This window comes from Oncorhynchus keta, chromosome 14 (assembly GCF_023373465.1).
Source record: "Oncorhynchus keta strain PuntledgeMale-10-30-2019 chromosome 14, Oket_V2, whole genome shotgun sequence".
In the NCBI taxonomy this organism is placed as follows: Eukaryota; Metazoa; Chordata; class Actinopteri; order Salmoniformes; family Salmonidae; genus Oncorhynchus; species Oncorhynchus keta.
Window position 1 is genome coordinate 40,611,171 of NC_068434.1, and position 15,197 is coordinate 40,626,367.

The window sequence follows — 15,197 nt, forward strand, 5'->3', positions numbered from 1 at the left end:
GTGAGAGAATATTTGTTTTTAGTTTCCCCTCTTCATGGGGCCCCTTTAGGGAGGTTTCCTACTGAGATGTCATTGCAAATCGTCCATTGGTTGTTTAAGGGGGGAGGGGGTTGCAGTCACTGCGGTTGCCAAATTTTGGGACATTGCTGTGGTGTAAAGTTTGTCAGCCCTCAGGAGACCCCTAATGGCCTGGGGCCCCAAGCAGTTGCCTGCCAAGCCTGTTCACAAGCTACGTGTCTGGTTCTGTGGATCTAAATGTACAACGTGTGTGTAGTCTGCAGCACGATAAACAAGCAAGTTTTGTAAATTATAGGAAAATGACATGCATATCGTAATTCCGCAGTTTAAGTGTGCTTAATGAACCTTGGGGGCGTACCGAACGGTTCGAAAACATACTTGTACCGTTGCATCCCTATTAATAACACATACATAAAGGCTTGATGACGTAAACACAAATGTATTAACACTTAGGGAATTATCACTAACAGCTAAAACAAATAAACATTAAAGACATGTGTAAACCATACATTTCCTTTTATTTGTACATTTCAAAACAATACAAATACATTAAGTTTCAAAAAGTTGAGCAATGCAATTACATTGAAAATTACACAGGGCTGTGAATAGTGTCGCTTGTCCCTGAGTTGTCGGACAAGCGTTTCTTGCCTATCTTCCTGCTGGTATGTTGGTTCCAATCTTAAAAGTAACAACAAAGTAAGTTAGCGTGTCTGTTAGAAAATGCCTCTGTCAAACCATCTGGATAAGTGCATTTCTGTGCTGAAAACCAGAAACTCTAAATGGGAAGATGGGAAACTCAATTCAATTCATGTTATTATATTCCTCTTTAATTTACCAATCTTGTGACGTGAATATGAGACGTGGCTGTATCTAGGGGGATTTGTATTTAGCTGAGCCTGCTAGCTAGCTACATTTTGGCTAGTTAGCAATTTCAGAGAAGGCTACAGTATGTACTCTAACTCAACACTTAACTACAACCAAATTTAAATTACAATGAATAAAGATGAACTTACTTGTCTTTCGCTCTCCAGTGGCAGCACAAGTGAGCATCACATGATCAGTATCTCGTCAGCAACACTAAAAAAGTTTATTCCGGGTCACGGGATTTCTAAAATGTTCCAAATAATAGTCCCCTTTGTAATAGTAGAAAAGTGTCAATAACCATTCATGATATATGAAAAATAATTGTCTAATCATTAACAATGATTCATATTTGTTCATATTTAAGTGACATTTTCATTAAATTAGGGTTTTAAAACATGTTCCAAGGTCAAATAAATGCCCCGAATACGAATCACTGTATATGGAATACATATTGGCTTAGAGCAAGAACTATTCTGGTTGCCACAGTAAAAGTATTGTATGGAATTTTCAGTAGGGTCTATAGAATGTATATGTATGTATGTGGTGTATGTATATGTATATGGTGTCATTTCATGGGGCTCTGAATAATATGGAGTGTTGCTGGCCTTTTATTCCACTCCATTGGCGGCCGAATCACATCACGTGCTCTTACTGCACTACAAAAAAAACGCTAACTAAATAAGAGTGCAGGGAACGCTCACTGAATTAAAGGGCAACTACACACAAACATAGAAGTTTCGTAGATTTTTCCCAGACCTCAAAAGTCATCCCTGATGTGGTTTAAAGCATTATTGAGAAAAAACAGAATCATATTTGGTTTTTCTATTTAAAAAAGTGTTGAAAAAACTGAGGTAAACCAGAAAAAAATAGGGCAAATCTGAAATCTGCAAAACAAAGAACGTATTTTTTTGGAAAGAAAACTGAAGTAGGCAAAACTTTTAAACAGATTTACATTTTACAAGGACCTAAAAACGTTTTTTTTTATGTGGGTTGTGTCACATTTGACATTGGTGGCTAAGTCACACAGTTATGCCACATCTATGAACCCTTTATAAAGCATGACAAACAGTTATTGATGATTTGTAATACATTTATGTAGCATTTATGAAGGCTTTATGAAGCCTTTATAAGCTGCACGTAGGGTTGGTAAGGGTGGGAAACTTAAAAAAGTTAAGCCTGGGAATTTTGCTTAAATTCATCAAAATTTTGCTTATAACAGTGAACCTTTTTTTGTGTGATACACATAAGGCAATTCTAGGTCTTGTGGCATATTTTGGTTAAACTATCCCCAATTCATTACAATACTGGGTGGGGTGAATATATTTTATATGACATACATTATTTTTTTGTTAACTAGTAAATAGTAGCCTACAGCAAAGTGTGTTTAAATAATTTCTAACTTGTTAACATTTTCTGCTAGTTAGGTTTTGCTACCATGTGGTTTTTGCTCGCTTGAGCCTGCTAACCGAGGAGTGTTAATTCAGCTGTTTCCATACATGTTTCATTTTAAAACATTTATCTTACAAAGGAGTTGTTTAATCTAACTGCTTATCTGTACATGGAATTGTATTTGGGTTTTTTAAACTCGTTTTTTTCTAATCTCTACAGGAAAATGCCACAGGCACTATCTGATGTGTGGAGACATTTCACTGCATCTAATGTAGGAGGAAAAACTGTGTACATTTGCAAATACTGTGCCAAATTATATGTAAAGAATGCAACAAAGATGCAGAATAATCTGGCCAAGTGCATAAAGTTCCCTCAGCGCACACAACAAGCAACCTCTGACAAAGGTCCCTCAAAAGTCCCTCTACTTCTATAAGGTGAAAATGATGAATCAAACACCTTATCGATTGCAACAGCTCATGGTCCTCCTGGAATCAGAAGTTTTTGTTGACTCAATGGGGGAACATAGTCAAAGAAATGCTGATGAATGTCTTGATCGAGCTGTGTATGCAACTGGTTCACCTCTGATGCTCACAGGCAATGTGTATTGGAAGAGATTTCTGAATGTTCTTCGCCCAGCATACATGCCTCCAACCAAATACGCTTTATCTAGTCATTTGCTGGATGCAGAGTTTAACAGAGTTCAAGTGAAGGTTAAGCAAATCAGAGAAAGCAGACTCTATTGCAATCATCTCTGATGGGTGGTCGAATGTTCATGGGCAAGGAATAATTAACTACATCATATCCCACCCCTCAACCAGTATTCTACAAGAGCACAGACACAAGGGACAACAGACCCACCGGTCTCTACATTGCAGATGAGCTGAAGGCAATCATCAATGACCTTGGACCACAGAAGGTATTTGCACTGGTGACAGACAACGCTGCAAATATGAAGGCTGCTTGGTCTAAAGTGGAGGAGTCCTACCCTCACATAACACCCATTGGTGGGCTACTCATGCATTGAATCTGCTCCTCAAGGACACCATGGCACTGAAAACAATGGATACACTCTACAAGAGAGCCAAGGAAATGGTTAGGTATGTGAAGGGTTATCAAGTTATAGCAGCAATCTACCTCACCAAGAAAAGTGAGAAGAATAAGAGCGCCACATTGAAGCTGCCCAGCAACACCTTTTGGGGTGGTGTTGTCATCATGTTTGACGGTCTCCTGGAGGGGAAGGAGTCTCTCCAAGAAATGGACATATCACAGTCTGCCGATATGGACAGCCCCATCAAGAGGATCCTCCTGAATGATGTATTTTGGGAGAGCGTGGTAAGCAGCCTGAAAGTCCTGAAACCTGTAGCAGTAGCTATTGCACAGATTGAGGGAGACAATGCCATCCTGTCTGATATTCAGACTCTGCTTGCAGATGTAAGAGAAGAAATCCATAATGCCCTGCCCACTTCAATGCTGTTCCAAGCAGAGGAAACTGCAGTTCTGAAATACATTGAAAAGCGTGAAGACTTCTGCCAGAAGCCCATACATGCTGCAGCCTGCATGTTGGACCCCAAGTATGCTGGCAAGAACATCCTGTCTGGTGCAGAGATCAAAAAGGCCTATGGCGTCATCACTACCGTGTCTCATCACCTTGGCCTAGATGAGTGCAAGGTTCTTGGCAGTCTGGGGAAGTACACAACAAAGCAAGGGCTTTGGGATGGAGATGCAATATGGCAGTCGTGCCAACATATCTCATCAGACAACTGGTGGAATGGACTTTGTGGATCTGAGGCTATTTCCCCTGTTGCCTCCATCATTCGCCAAATCCCAACATCAGGCGCCTCAGAGCGCAACTGGTCCTTGTTTGGGAACACACACACAAAAGCATGCAACAGGCTGACCAATACAAGGGTTGAAAAATTGGTGGCCATCTGGGCAAATTTGAGGCTTTTTGAAGAGGTGGACATTGAGGAGGTCCAGGGAGAAGACATGGAAGCCTGAGAGGAAGACAACCAAATATTTTGTTTCTAGACTATCATTTTACAGATGTATGCTGAAAACTTTTTGGGGAGATGTGATGGATCATTGGGGATCAATCAATATTCCATTACTTTGGTTGTTCAGTGAAACCATCACATGTGAAGAGTCAACTCATTTAATTAAAGTTCAATTCGTAACTAAATAGTTTTTTAAAATTTCTATTGGAAGGATTTAATCATTTGCAATTATGTCTACTCGTGATAAGGTAGAAGGTTTATGTTTCTGTCTCCATATGATATGGTAAGTATATCCAATACAAAATACATCTACATTTAAATGGTATTAATATTAATTTGCATATATTCCCTTTAATTCCCACAGAAAGTTTCCACCTCTGAATATTTGCCAAAATGTGCAACCCTCGCTGCACGTCTATCACAGAACCATTTTCATCCAAAGTAATAAAAATGTTTTGCCATCAGTAGGCTAGGCGTTTAAAATTAAATGTGGAGTGGTGCATATAGTTATGTGATGACATCACGTGCCCCGCATACCTTCAAAAGTCTCCACACAAATCATGGATCAGACATCAGTAATAAGTCAGAAAATAACCGATATCAGGATTAGACAGGGTAATAAATCAAAAAAACAAAACAAGCTTTGCATCTCAATTCCATCAGGTACACATTAACTTATCTTTCTGAGTTCATTATTTATTTTGTTCCACCATATTCCCTCAACAGGCCTCAAAACCACTTGAGGTATACACAGTATATGCGCTGTATTCAGAATGCTAAAAGATTATGTATGTAAGCATCTCTCAACGTGACAATAAACGTGAAGTCCCAAAGCAGTGCAATACTGAATCATTGATGGTGTACAATGGCCACCCAACTTACTTTGCAAATTAATAACAGTTGTCTTTTGCTAATTGTTGCTATGTATAATCAGCAGTGTATCCCTCTGTTCAAGGGTCATGCATCTTGGATGCTCTCCAAATCCACAATTTAGATATCTGTCCAAGACGTTCTAACTTACTACAAATAGAGAACAATAGCATCCTGAGGTAGCAGACTAAAGTAGAGTGGTTGTGATTGGAGAGAGAGAGAGAGAGAGAGAGAGAGAGAGAGAGAGAGAGAGAGAGAGAGAGAGAGAGAGAGAGAGAGAGAGAGAGAGAGAGACCGCATTGTCTTGGCAACACATACAATCTCAACTGAGCAACTGCATTAATTCCAGCCTGAATAAGAGACATTGTACATTCAGTAGTAGAGCTCCTGGACTAAGGCCATAGTACAAAAAATGCCTCTGATACAGGGAGGGAACCACATGCGAACTAAGAGAGAAGTGAGAGGGCGGTAGGAAGGAATTAATGATCAAATAGCTAACATTGAGTATGTTTCAAAAACTGCATGTAACAGCAAACAATGCAAGGAGGCTGATTACACGTGTACTATGATTTCATTAGCCACCTCAACTCCAACTGCTCTTAAACGCTAGTAAAAGCAAATGCATGCTTTTCAACCGTTCGCTAAACGCACCCGCCCGCCCGACTAGCATCACCACCCTGGACGGTTCCGACCTGGAATATGTGGACAACTATAAATACCTAGGTGTCTGGCTAGACTGTAAACTCTCCTCCCAGACTCATATTAAACATCTCCAATCCAAAATCAAATCGAGAACCGGCTTTCTATTTCGCAACAAAGCCTCCTTCACTCATGCCGCCAAACTTACCCTAGTAAAACTGACGATCCTACCGATCCTTGACTCATCATCTACAAAATAGCTTCCAACACTCTACTCAGCAAACTGGATGCAGTCTATCACAGTGCCATCCGGTTTGTTACCAAATCACCTTATACCACCCACCACTGCGACCTGTATGCTCTAGTCGGCTGGCCCTCGCTACATATTCGTCGCCTGGCCTGCCTGGCTCCAGGTCATCTATAAGTTTATGCTAGGTAAAGCTCCGCCTTACCTCAGTTCACTGGTCACGATAACAACACCCACCCGTAGCACACGTTCCAGCAGGTATATCTCACTGATCATCCCCAAAGCCAACACCTCATTTGGCCACCTTTCCTCCCAGTTCTCTGCTGCCAGTGACTGGAACGAATTGCAAAAATCACTGAATTTGGAGACTTTTATTTCCCTCACCAACTTTAAACATCAACTATCTGAGCAGCTAACCGATCACTGCAGCTGTACATAGTCCATCTGTAAATAGCCCACCCAATCTACCTACCTCATCCCCATACTCTTTTTATTTTATTTACTTTTCTGCTCTTTTGCACGTCTGTTTCTCTACTTGCACATCATCATCATCTGCTCATTTATCACTCCAGTGTTAATCTGCTAAATTGTAATTATTTGCTCCTATGGCCTATTTATTGCCTACCTCCTCATGCCTTTTGCACACACTTTATATAGACTTTCCTTTCTCTACTGTGCCATTGACTTGTTTGTGTTATTGGCTTGTTTGTTTTTTCCATGTGTAACTCTGTGTTGTTGTCTGTGTCACACTGCTTTGCTTTATCTTGGTCAGGTCGCAGTTGCAAATGAGAACTTGTTCTCAACTAGCCTACCTGGTTAAATAAAGGTGAAAAAAATACTGTGGCACTATTTATCTATTTATAAATGATCTACTTCAACTGGATTATATAAATATGCACATCCTTCTCAAGTACTTAAATCGTTTGAGTTCAGTAAACAGTGCTCAACTCTCCACCCCAAGAGCTTACTGGAGGTCAGATAGAGTGCATTGTGAGCACATCTACACTAAGTATACCAAACATTAGGAACACCTACTCTTTCCATGACGTAGACTGACCAGGTGAATCCAGGTGAAAGCTATGATCCCTTATTGATGTCACTTGTTAAATCCACTTCAATTAGTGTAGATGAAGGGGAGGAGACAGGTTAAAGAAAGAGTTTTAATCATTGAGACAATTGAGACATGGATTGTGTGCCATTCAGAGGGTGAATGGGCAAGACAAAATATTTAAGTGCCAGGATGTGAACATTGGTTTGTGTCAACAACTGCAAAACTGCTGGGTTTTTCATGTTCAACAGTTTCCCATGTGTATTAAGAATGGTCCACCTCCCAAAGGAGAACTGTGGGAAGCATTGGAGTCAACATGGGCCAGCATTCCTGTGGGACGCTTTCGACACCTTGTAGAATCCATACCCTAATGAACTGAGGCTGTTCTGGTGGGAAAAGGGGGGTGCAACTCAATATTAGGAAGTTGTTCCGGCCCCCTGACCATCCGCGCAAGAAAAGGTTGGCCTGTGACTGAATCTAGTTGATGATCCCTGCCTATGCGCCCTGGTCACAACTAGTGCGCTATGGCTGCATTTAGACAAGCAGCGCAATACTGATATTTTTGGTCTTTTGACCAATCAGATCAGCTCTGAAAAATATATGATTTGGTGGTTTGTGAAAAGATCTGATGTGAATGGTCAACAGACCAATTAGTGGTAAAAGTATCAGAATTGGGCTGCCTGTTTAGTGCAGCCTTTGTAGGGCATTGGGTGCCGTGTGAACGCATACTTAGACATCTCTACCCGTTTTCAGTGGATCTCCCAAGAGAATGGACTAACCAGGCCACATTATATACTGAGGCAGCAGCACACTCAGATACTGGGCTTTAAATGGGGTATCTCAGGCTGCTGAGCATTGAATACAGGAATACATAGAATACCAACAACTCATAACCATTACTACCATTGCAGCAGTATTGTCAATCTACATCCAAGATTTTAAAGTGTTTGCCTGAAGGACAAAGCAGACTGAGTTGACGAACGTTTAAAAACAGCCGGTGGCCGTTCTGTCGCCTCTGACCACAGGACATCCGCTGTCATTTTTCTGTTAATTTCCCGATGATTCTACATGTTGAATTGCAGGACACGCAGCATTTAATACACAGCACAGGGCTGACGTTTGTTGTGGTTTGTCTTTGTCTTTTATTTAGTTGTAACCCCAGAGAGCTATTTATCTCAATAGAAGACTCTGGTGTGGCCTGCCTACTGACAACAGAGCAGTTGAGCAAAAACATTACAGTACAGTCTGGGCAGCGTGCCTACAGTAGACTACACCTCAGCACAATCATCAGACTGGTGTCGGGCCAGTGACAGGGAGATTTAGGTCGAGTGTCAAGTGTTTAGTCACTTGAGTGTGTGTGTGTGTGTGTGTGTGTGTGTGTGTGTGTGTGTGTGTGTGTGTGTGTGTGTGTGTGTGTGTGTGTGTGTGTGTGTGTGTGTGTGTGTGTGTGTGTGTGTGTGTGTGTGTGTGTGTTTGTGTGTGTGTGGTTATATCATGACTCTGGTCTATTTAATCACTTAGATTTTCTCCAGTTACTGTAGAATACATTTAGATTACTTAGCCAGAAAGGGTAAATAGCCTGATGTAACACTGGTGTCCATAAACCTGTTGTAAAGGATTATGCATACAGGGGGATGTGCTTGGGTTCCGGAACACTGATGCTTTTATAGATTTCGAAGTAAATCAAGCCTAAATGGATGTCTTCCTAAACAAAGCTGGCCTGCTCTCAGCCTGATCCACAAAGGAGCATCAATTATGATTAGGCATACAATAACCCAATCTGATCCATATAATGAGCAAGATTTTAAATACTCGCTCATGCCAGTAACAGCTGATCAATGTGGACAAAGGGATGCCGTTTTTAATTTTCATCTCTCTCTCTCTCTCTCTCTCTCTCTCTCTCTCTCTCTCTCTCTCTCTCTCTCTCTCTCTCTCTCTCTCTCTCTCTCTCTCTCTCTCTCTCTCTCTCTCTCTCTCTCTCTCTCTCTCTCTCTCTCTCTCTCTCTCTCTCTCTCTCTCTCTCTCTCTCTCTCTCTCTCTCTCTCTCTCTCTCTCTCTCTCTCTCTCTCTCTCGGAAAGTATTCAGACCCATTCCCTTTTTCCACATTTTGTTACGTTACAGCCTTTCTCTAAAATGGATTAAACAAAAAATCTACACACAATACCCAATAATGAAAAAGTAAAAATAAGTTATAAGAAAAAAAAAATGAAATACCTTACTAAAATTCCTCAAGCGAAAACAGGGTTCTAGACATTTTTGCAAATGTATTAAAAAACAAAACCAGAAATACCTTATTTACATAATTATTCAGACCCTTTGCTATGAGACTTGAAATTGAGCTCAGGTGCATCTTGATTTCATTGATCATCCTTGAGATGTTTCTACAACTTGATTGGAGTTTACCTTTGGTAAATTAAATTGATTGGACATGATTTGGAAAGGCACGCACCTGTCTATATAAGGTCCCACAGTTGACAGTGCATGTCAGAGAAAAAACGAAGCCAGGAGGTTGAAGGAATTGTCCATAGAGCTCTGAAAAAGATTGTTTCACAGTGGAATTCATCATTCTTAAATGTAAGAAATTTGGAACCACCAAGACTCTTCCTAGATCTGGCCGCCGGCCAAATGGAGCAATCAGGGAAGAAGGGCCTTGGTCAGGGAGGTGACCAAGAACCCGATGGTCACTTTGATAGATCTCCAGAGTTCCTCTGTTGAGATGGGAGAACCGTTCAGAAGGACAACCATCTCTGCAGCACCCCACCAATCAGGACTTTATGGTAGAGTGGCCAGACGGAAGCCACTCTTCAGTAAAAGGCAAATGACAGCCTGCTTGGAGAAAAGGCACCTAAAGGACTGTCAGACCATGAGAAACAAGATTCTCTGGTCTGATGAAACCAAGATTGAACTCTTTTGCCTGAATGCCAAGCGTCCTGCCTGCAGTCAAGACAATGCAGAAGTGGCTTCGGGAAAAGTCTCTGAGAGTGGCCCAGACAGAGCCCGGACTTGAACCCGATCTAACATCTCTGGAGAGACCTAAAATAGCTGTGCAGCGACGCTCCCCATCCAATCTGACAGAGCTTGAGAGGATCTGCAGAGAATAATGGGAGAAACTCCCCAAATACAGGTGTGCCAAGCTTCTAGCATCATACCCAAGAAGACTTGAGGCTGTAATCTCTGCCAAAGGTGCTGAGTAAAGGGTCTGAATACTTATGTAAATGTCATACTGTTTTTTTTTATACATTTGCAAACATTTCTAAAAACGTGTTTTTCCTTTGTCATTATGGGGTATTATGAGTAGATTGATGAGGGAAAAAACGATTTAATCAGATTTAAAATAAGGCTGTAACGTAACAAAATGTGGAAAAAAACAAGGGGTCTGAATACTTTCCAAATGCACAAATTATACTGTATAATTATACATACATACAGTAAAATTAGCCTTCTGACAATATTATTTATTTTTTTCAGATGCTACTGCAATCTAAGAGTACTTCAGGGAGTTTCACATGATACATTCATCTCCTTTTATTCAATGCCCTTTGACCAGCACATGTGACACATGTGGAAGTGCCAAGTGCAGTAGCTCAAACTGTTGAGTAGATTTTCTTTTACATCTTTCTAACACCAGAGTGTGTCTTTGACGGATCTCGTTGAATTTAATTGTTACATAAAGGTGTTCATAAACATCTTTAGGGTTTATTTTGGTCTCTCTGTGTACAGACTGTGACTGAAAGGAGGATTCTGAATAACCAACTAAACATTAGGACCATTTTTACTTAACAAAAGCATTTATTGATGACGCTGAAGCACAGAGCTTTAAAGCACTTTATTTTAGAACCCTAACAAATCACTGACGGTAGAGAGGGATCATAAGCTTTTTACCACAAACGATATGAAATTGAGAGTCTGAACAAATATATCTGGGATTGTTAAAGTGAGAGGTAGATCACTTGCAAAAAGTTGTGTGAAGTTGGAGAGCTTGCATGTGCATAGTATATGTGTTGTATGAGTATTAAGTAGGTCCTCACATACATGTAAAACACCTCAAATACACTTCATATTCTGGAACCCTCACATACAGACAACTTTTGAAAAAAATCTAGTCCATGTCACTGACAGCAGGCATGCTGCGACAAACTGCACTGTCTTAAGATAATGAAAAACAAAGGCTCACTGTACCAAACCAAAAGGCTCTGATGGATCCACCTTGTGGTTTAGTACAGTGAGCCTCTCCTAAGAGAGTGATAGTAGCAACATTTTACAACTCTGGCAACCGACTGATCAAATTTTGACCGGAGAAAGACATCTTTTTATTGAACAACAGCAGTGACGGGAATTGTCTGGCAAGTATAATTAAAACTCCAAATACTCCATAACAAGTAAATTGACAAGTGGAGGGTTTGAACTGCAAATGATGTTAAAGGATGCGTCAAAAATGACACCCTATTCAATATAGTCCACTACTTTTGAACTGGCCCATTTTCATGGATTTGCACTTGTCCAGCATACTGGCTTGTAAATATCATTTGCTATGATGATGTTATTTTAAATACACCATTAGGATGTTAAAGTTGTCTGAATCTGAATCTGATGGAAAAGGGTGCCATTTGGCCGTAATCCATAGCCTGCAGAGGAAATGGAGGAAACAACCATCCCACTGAGCACAGATGTCAGTTCATCATCTAGTTTTGATTTACATTTGGTTGTTATCAACTAATGTGACAAGAATGTCACGCTGACCATGTAATTGGATTTGGGTTTAAAGTTCGGTGAAAGAATACGAAATTCAATTATGTTGATTACATTATTTTTTTTAAAAATCCAATCAATTTTCCACGTTTATTGAACGTCATCACATTTAATTTTCTCATTGAAATTATGAGGAAACAACGTTAATTCAACCAGTTTTTGCCCAGTGAGATAGATTAATTGAGGTTTGAATCACACATTGACCATTGAGGGTGCCATAAACTGTGGGCTGGAGCGACGCCTGATATTTTAAATGCTTGAGATGTCTTCTGTATAGTTAAAAGATTGTAAGGCTGGTGGGGGTGACATGATTTGTTATGGAGTTTAGGGTTTGCCCAGGACCCCAATAATTCGAATCTTGGACAATAATAAAGACCACTATACTATCAGAATTGTTGACAAATGATGCTAGGACGTTATGGGGGCTGTTGCATGCCGCTCAATTAAAGTGCAGAAACTGCACTGCAGAAAGAGACGGACATTTGCTATAATGATCTACCCAAAGCTACTGTCTCAATGTTATGGTCTTTGTATCTCCGATCCTTTTAGAAAGCCAAATAAAAGATCGACTTGAGAGAGGCACAGCAGCAGAGTCACATAAGTAAAAAAACTATGCAACAAAAGGAGAGGAAAGCTTTCTCTCAAACAAGACAAGTAAGTCGCTGCATGCGCTCTGGGGGAGGGAAGTGGATAAAGCAAAGATAATATAAAAAAATAAAGCAAAGATAATATAAAGCAAACATAATAATGTCGTAAAGATAAAGATAATCTAGACACCACCTGGTGAACACACTTCAAAACCTTGCACTAATATGTAATATGCAACAATTCCAGATTAACAATTGATGCCTTGTCGTTGAACTTCTACAAATAAACACTTTAGGATTTCTGTAGCATATCTAATTAAAATGCTTTTTCAAAGCCCTTCCTGTGGTTCTTTTAATAAAACACCTGACTGGAGGGAAGTCAGGATTGTTCAGTAAAGGAAATACGTGTTTTTTAAGAAAACTTGGCAAATATTTGATGAGAACTATTAAATAGGACACTATAGCCAGTATAAGATGTTGAGGTGAATTTGATACGCCAAAGTCAGAGAGTGCATTGCGCGCATCCATACATGCATGATTGCAAATCAAATTGGACACAGATAGCTACGAGGTAAACACAGATAGCTAAGAGGTCAATTTCATTCCGGTTTTGTGTGATGTAGGTTTTTGAGAGTGTATGAGGATAATGTCATGTGAAAATGCATGACAAATGACTAAACTAATCCTCATTTTGTGTAGTCACAATCCAATGACGGGATACAATAGAATACTCAAGATAGCCACACACAAACTTCTCAAATACAATGCATTTTGCTGAACAGCGGGCAAATGTAAAACTAAACACAAGCAAACAAAGGCCAACTAGATTGCCTATATTACAGTTGCCTATGACAGGTGAGTTCAACTCACTTTAACTGGATGAACTATTGGAATCCCATAAATTACATTAATGAAGGTTCGTCTTGACGAAATTATCATAAATATACATGTAGCAAAAAACAATCTACGTGAAAGGTCAGTATGAGTTAAATAGGCATGGATAGCCGACTAAATGAAATGAGGAATTGTTTTGCCTCCGATGCCATCCCATCCCACTTTCTAAGCACATTGAGACGCAAAATTATCATCGCCAAAAGTCCAAACTATCGATTTAAATGTGGAACTTAAATAGGTCTGCAGCATATCACACCGAGTGTTTAAGAAACCGTTGAATGAGATTTATGCGCATCATTTAACCTCCGCATCGGGCTACCCGGTACTTCCAAACACCGTGTCATGAATCCGTCATCAAATAGCCTAGATGGAGGAGAGGAGGACACTGTTTCTCGTTACGCTGGCTCATGTGCACATCGAAAATCTTCAGGCATTGTCAAAAAGGATGCTGATATTGCACGCAGCGCAGCGGGCATGCAAAACGGACCACGAAAGAGCGGAAAACAGTAAAGACAGTTCTAGTTTTATAGTCTCGTTCCCTGTCTATAGAGATGGAAAGCGATCTTAGTTTGGTAACCGATGTAAGTAAAACGGAAATCAAATCACACATAGGCTAAGTAGCCTAATGCATGTCTGAGATGTACCTGTAACTCCAAACTGTAACCCTGGTACAAGTGTGTCGGGAACACCGTCAATTGATGTTGCACTTGTAGGGAAACTGTGTAATCCATTGACCAGGTCAGCGAAACGTGTGTACAAAGCAGAAGACGCTTCCACAGCTGTTTGCAGTACTATGCTGTAGTACAACCGTCGACTGTTCTCCGCCCCGCTTCTTCCTCATTGGTCGTTTGGCAGTAGTAGTCCAGCCAGCAGTCTACTTGTGTAGAGCCAGGGCCGTGCTACCAAACGGGCAGGTAGTGCACGTGCCCCGGGGTCCCCTTTATAATAAGCATTGCATGCATCTATAATCACATGTGCGTAGTGGCATACAGTTGAGCAGACACGTTTTTAGGATTTCCACACATGGGGATTTTTGTTATTGCAGGGTCTGGGGGAAAAAAGGGCATTTTATAAAAACATGTCATGTCATTTGCATGATAGAACACATTAATAATAATAATAATATATGCCATTTAGCAGACGCTTTTATCCAAAGCGACTTACAGTCATGTGTGCATACATTCTACGTATGGGTGGTCCCGGGGATCGAACCCACTACCCTGGCGTTACAAGCGCCATGCTCTACCAACTGAGCTACAGAAGGACCACACATTAGCAGAATAATATTTTATTCCACACAAATGGACAAATGCAGGCTACTACTGTGCAACTCGCTATTCAGGTAGGATGGCATTTTTTAACTTTATTTTTTCTTATCTATAATAATTTGTTTTATCATTATTATTACTCTATATAATTGTTATTATTGTATACCAATTTATTCATCTAAACCAGTTCTTTAAATATGAAAAACATGTTTTGTTTCATTCTGTTGATACATTTTCGTTGGATAAATTAAGTTTGATCTGTCTTTTTAATTGCATGGTCCATTTTTTAGCTTAAAATGGGTTATAAGTAGGCATTTTGTAAAATAAATATCATTAGCCTATACTGTCATTTGTTGGGTACGGTAGGCACTAGCCTTTATTGGTAACTGCTCAATATAGCCCGTTCAAAGCTTTTGTGAAGGTTTAATCCAGTTCGCAAGTGTTTTGTTGCATTCTGTTGAACTATTTTCTTTGGCCAAATGAAGTTCCAACAGTAATGTGTTTCCTGCAATTTAATATCATGCTCATATTTTCACTATAAACAATGGCTTGACTTACTACTGTATATCACCCTAATAAAGTTGAGAACATTTTGTGAACGTTTGGTGTTGTGTGGCTATTAACCTATT

The 15,197-nt window shown here is 40.1% G+C and overlaps 1 protein-coding gene across 1 annotated transcript in view; it reads right to left on the bottom strand.

Moving 5' to 3' along the window:
- Nucleotides 1-14,164, bottom strand: part of zmat4a (zinc finger, matrin-type 4a) — a 151,579-nt gene extending 137,415 nt beyond the window's left edge. Inside the window, exon 1 of the mRNA XM_052461771.1 lies at nucleotides 13,945-14,164. Coding sequence (XP_052317731.1) covers nucleotides 13,945-14,031 — 87 coding nt within the window. The 5' untranslated portion in view covers nucleotides 14,032-14,164. The remainder of the gene's footprint in view (nucleotides 1-13,944) is intronic.
- Between the last annotated feature and the right edge of the window lie 1,033 nt (nucleotides 14,165-15,197).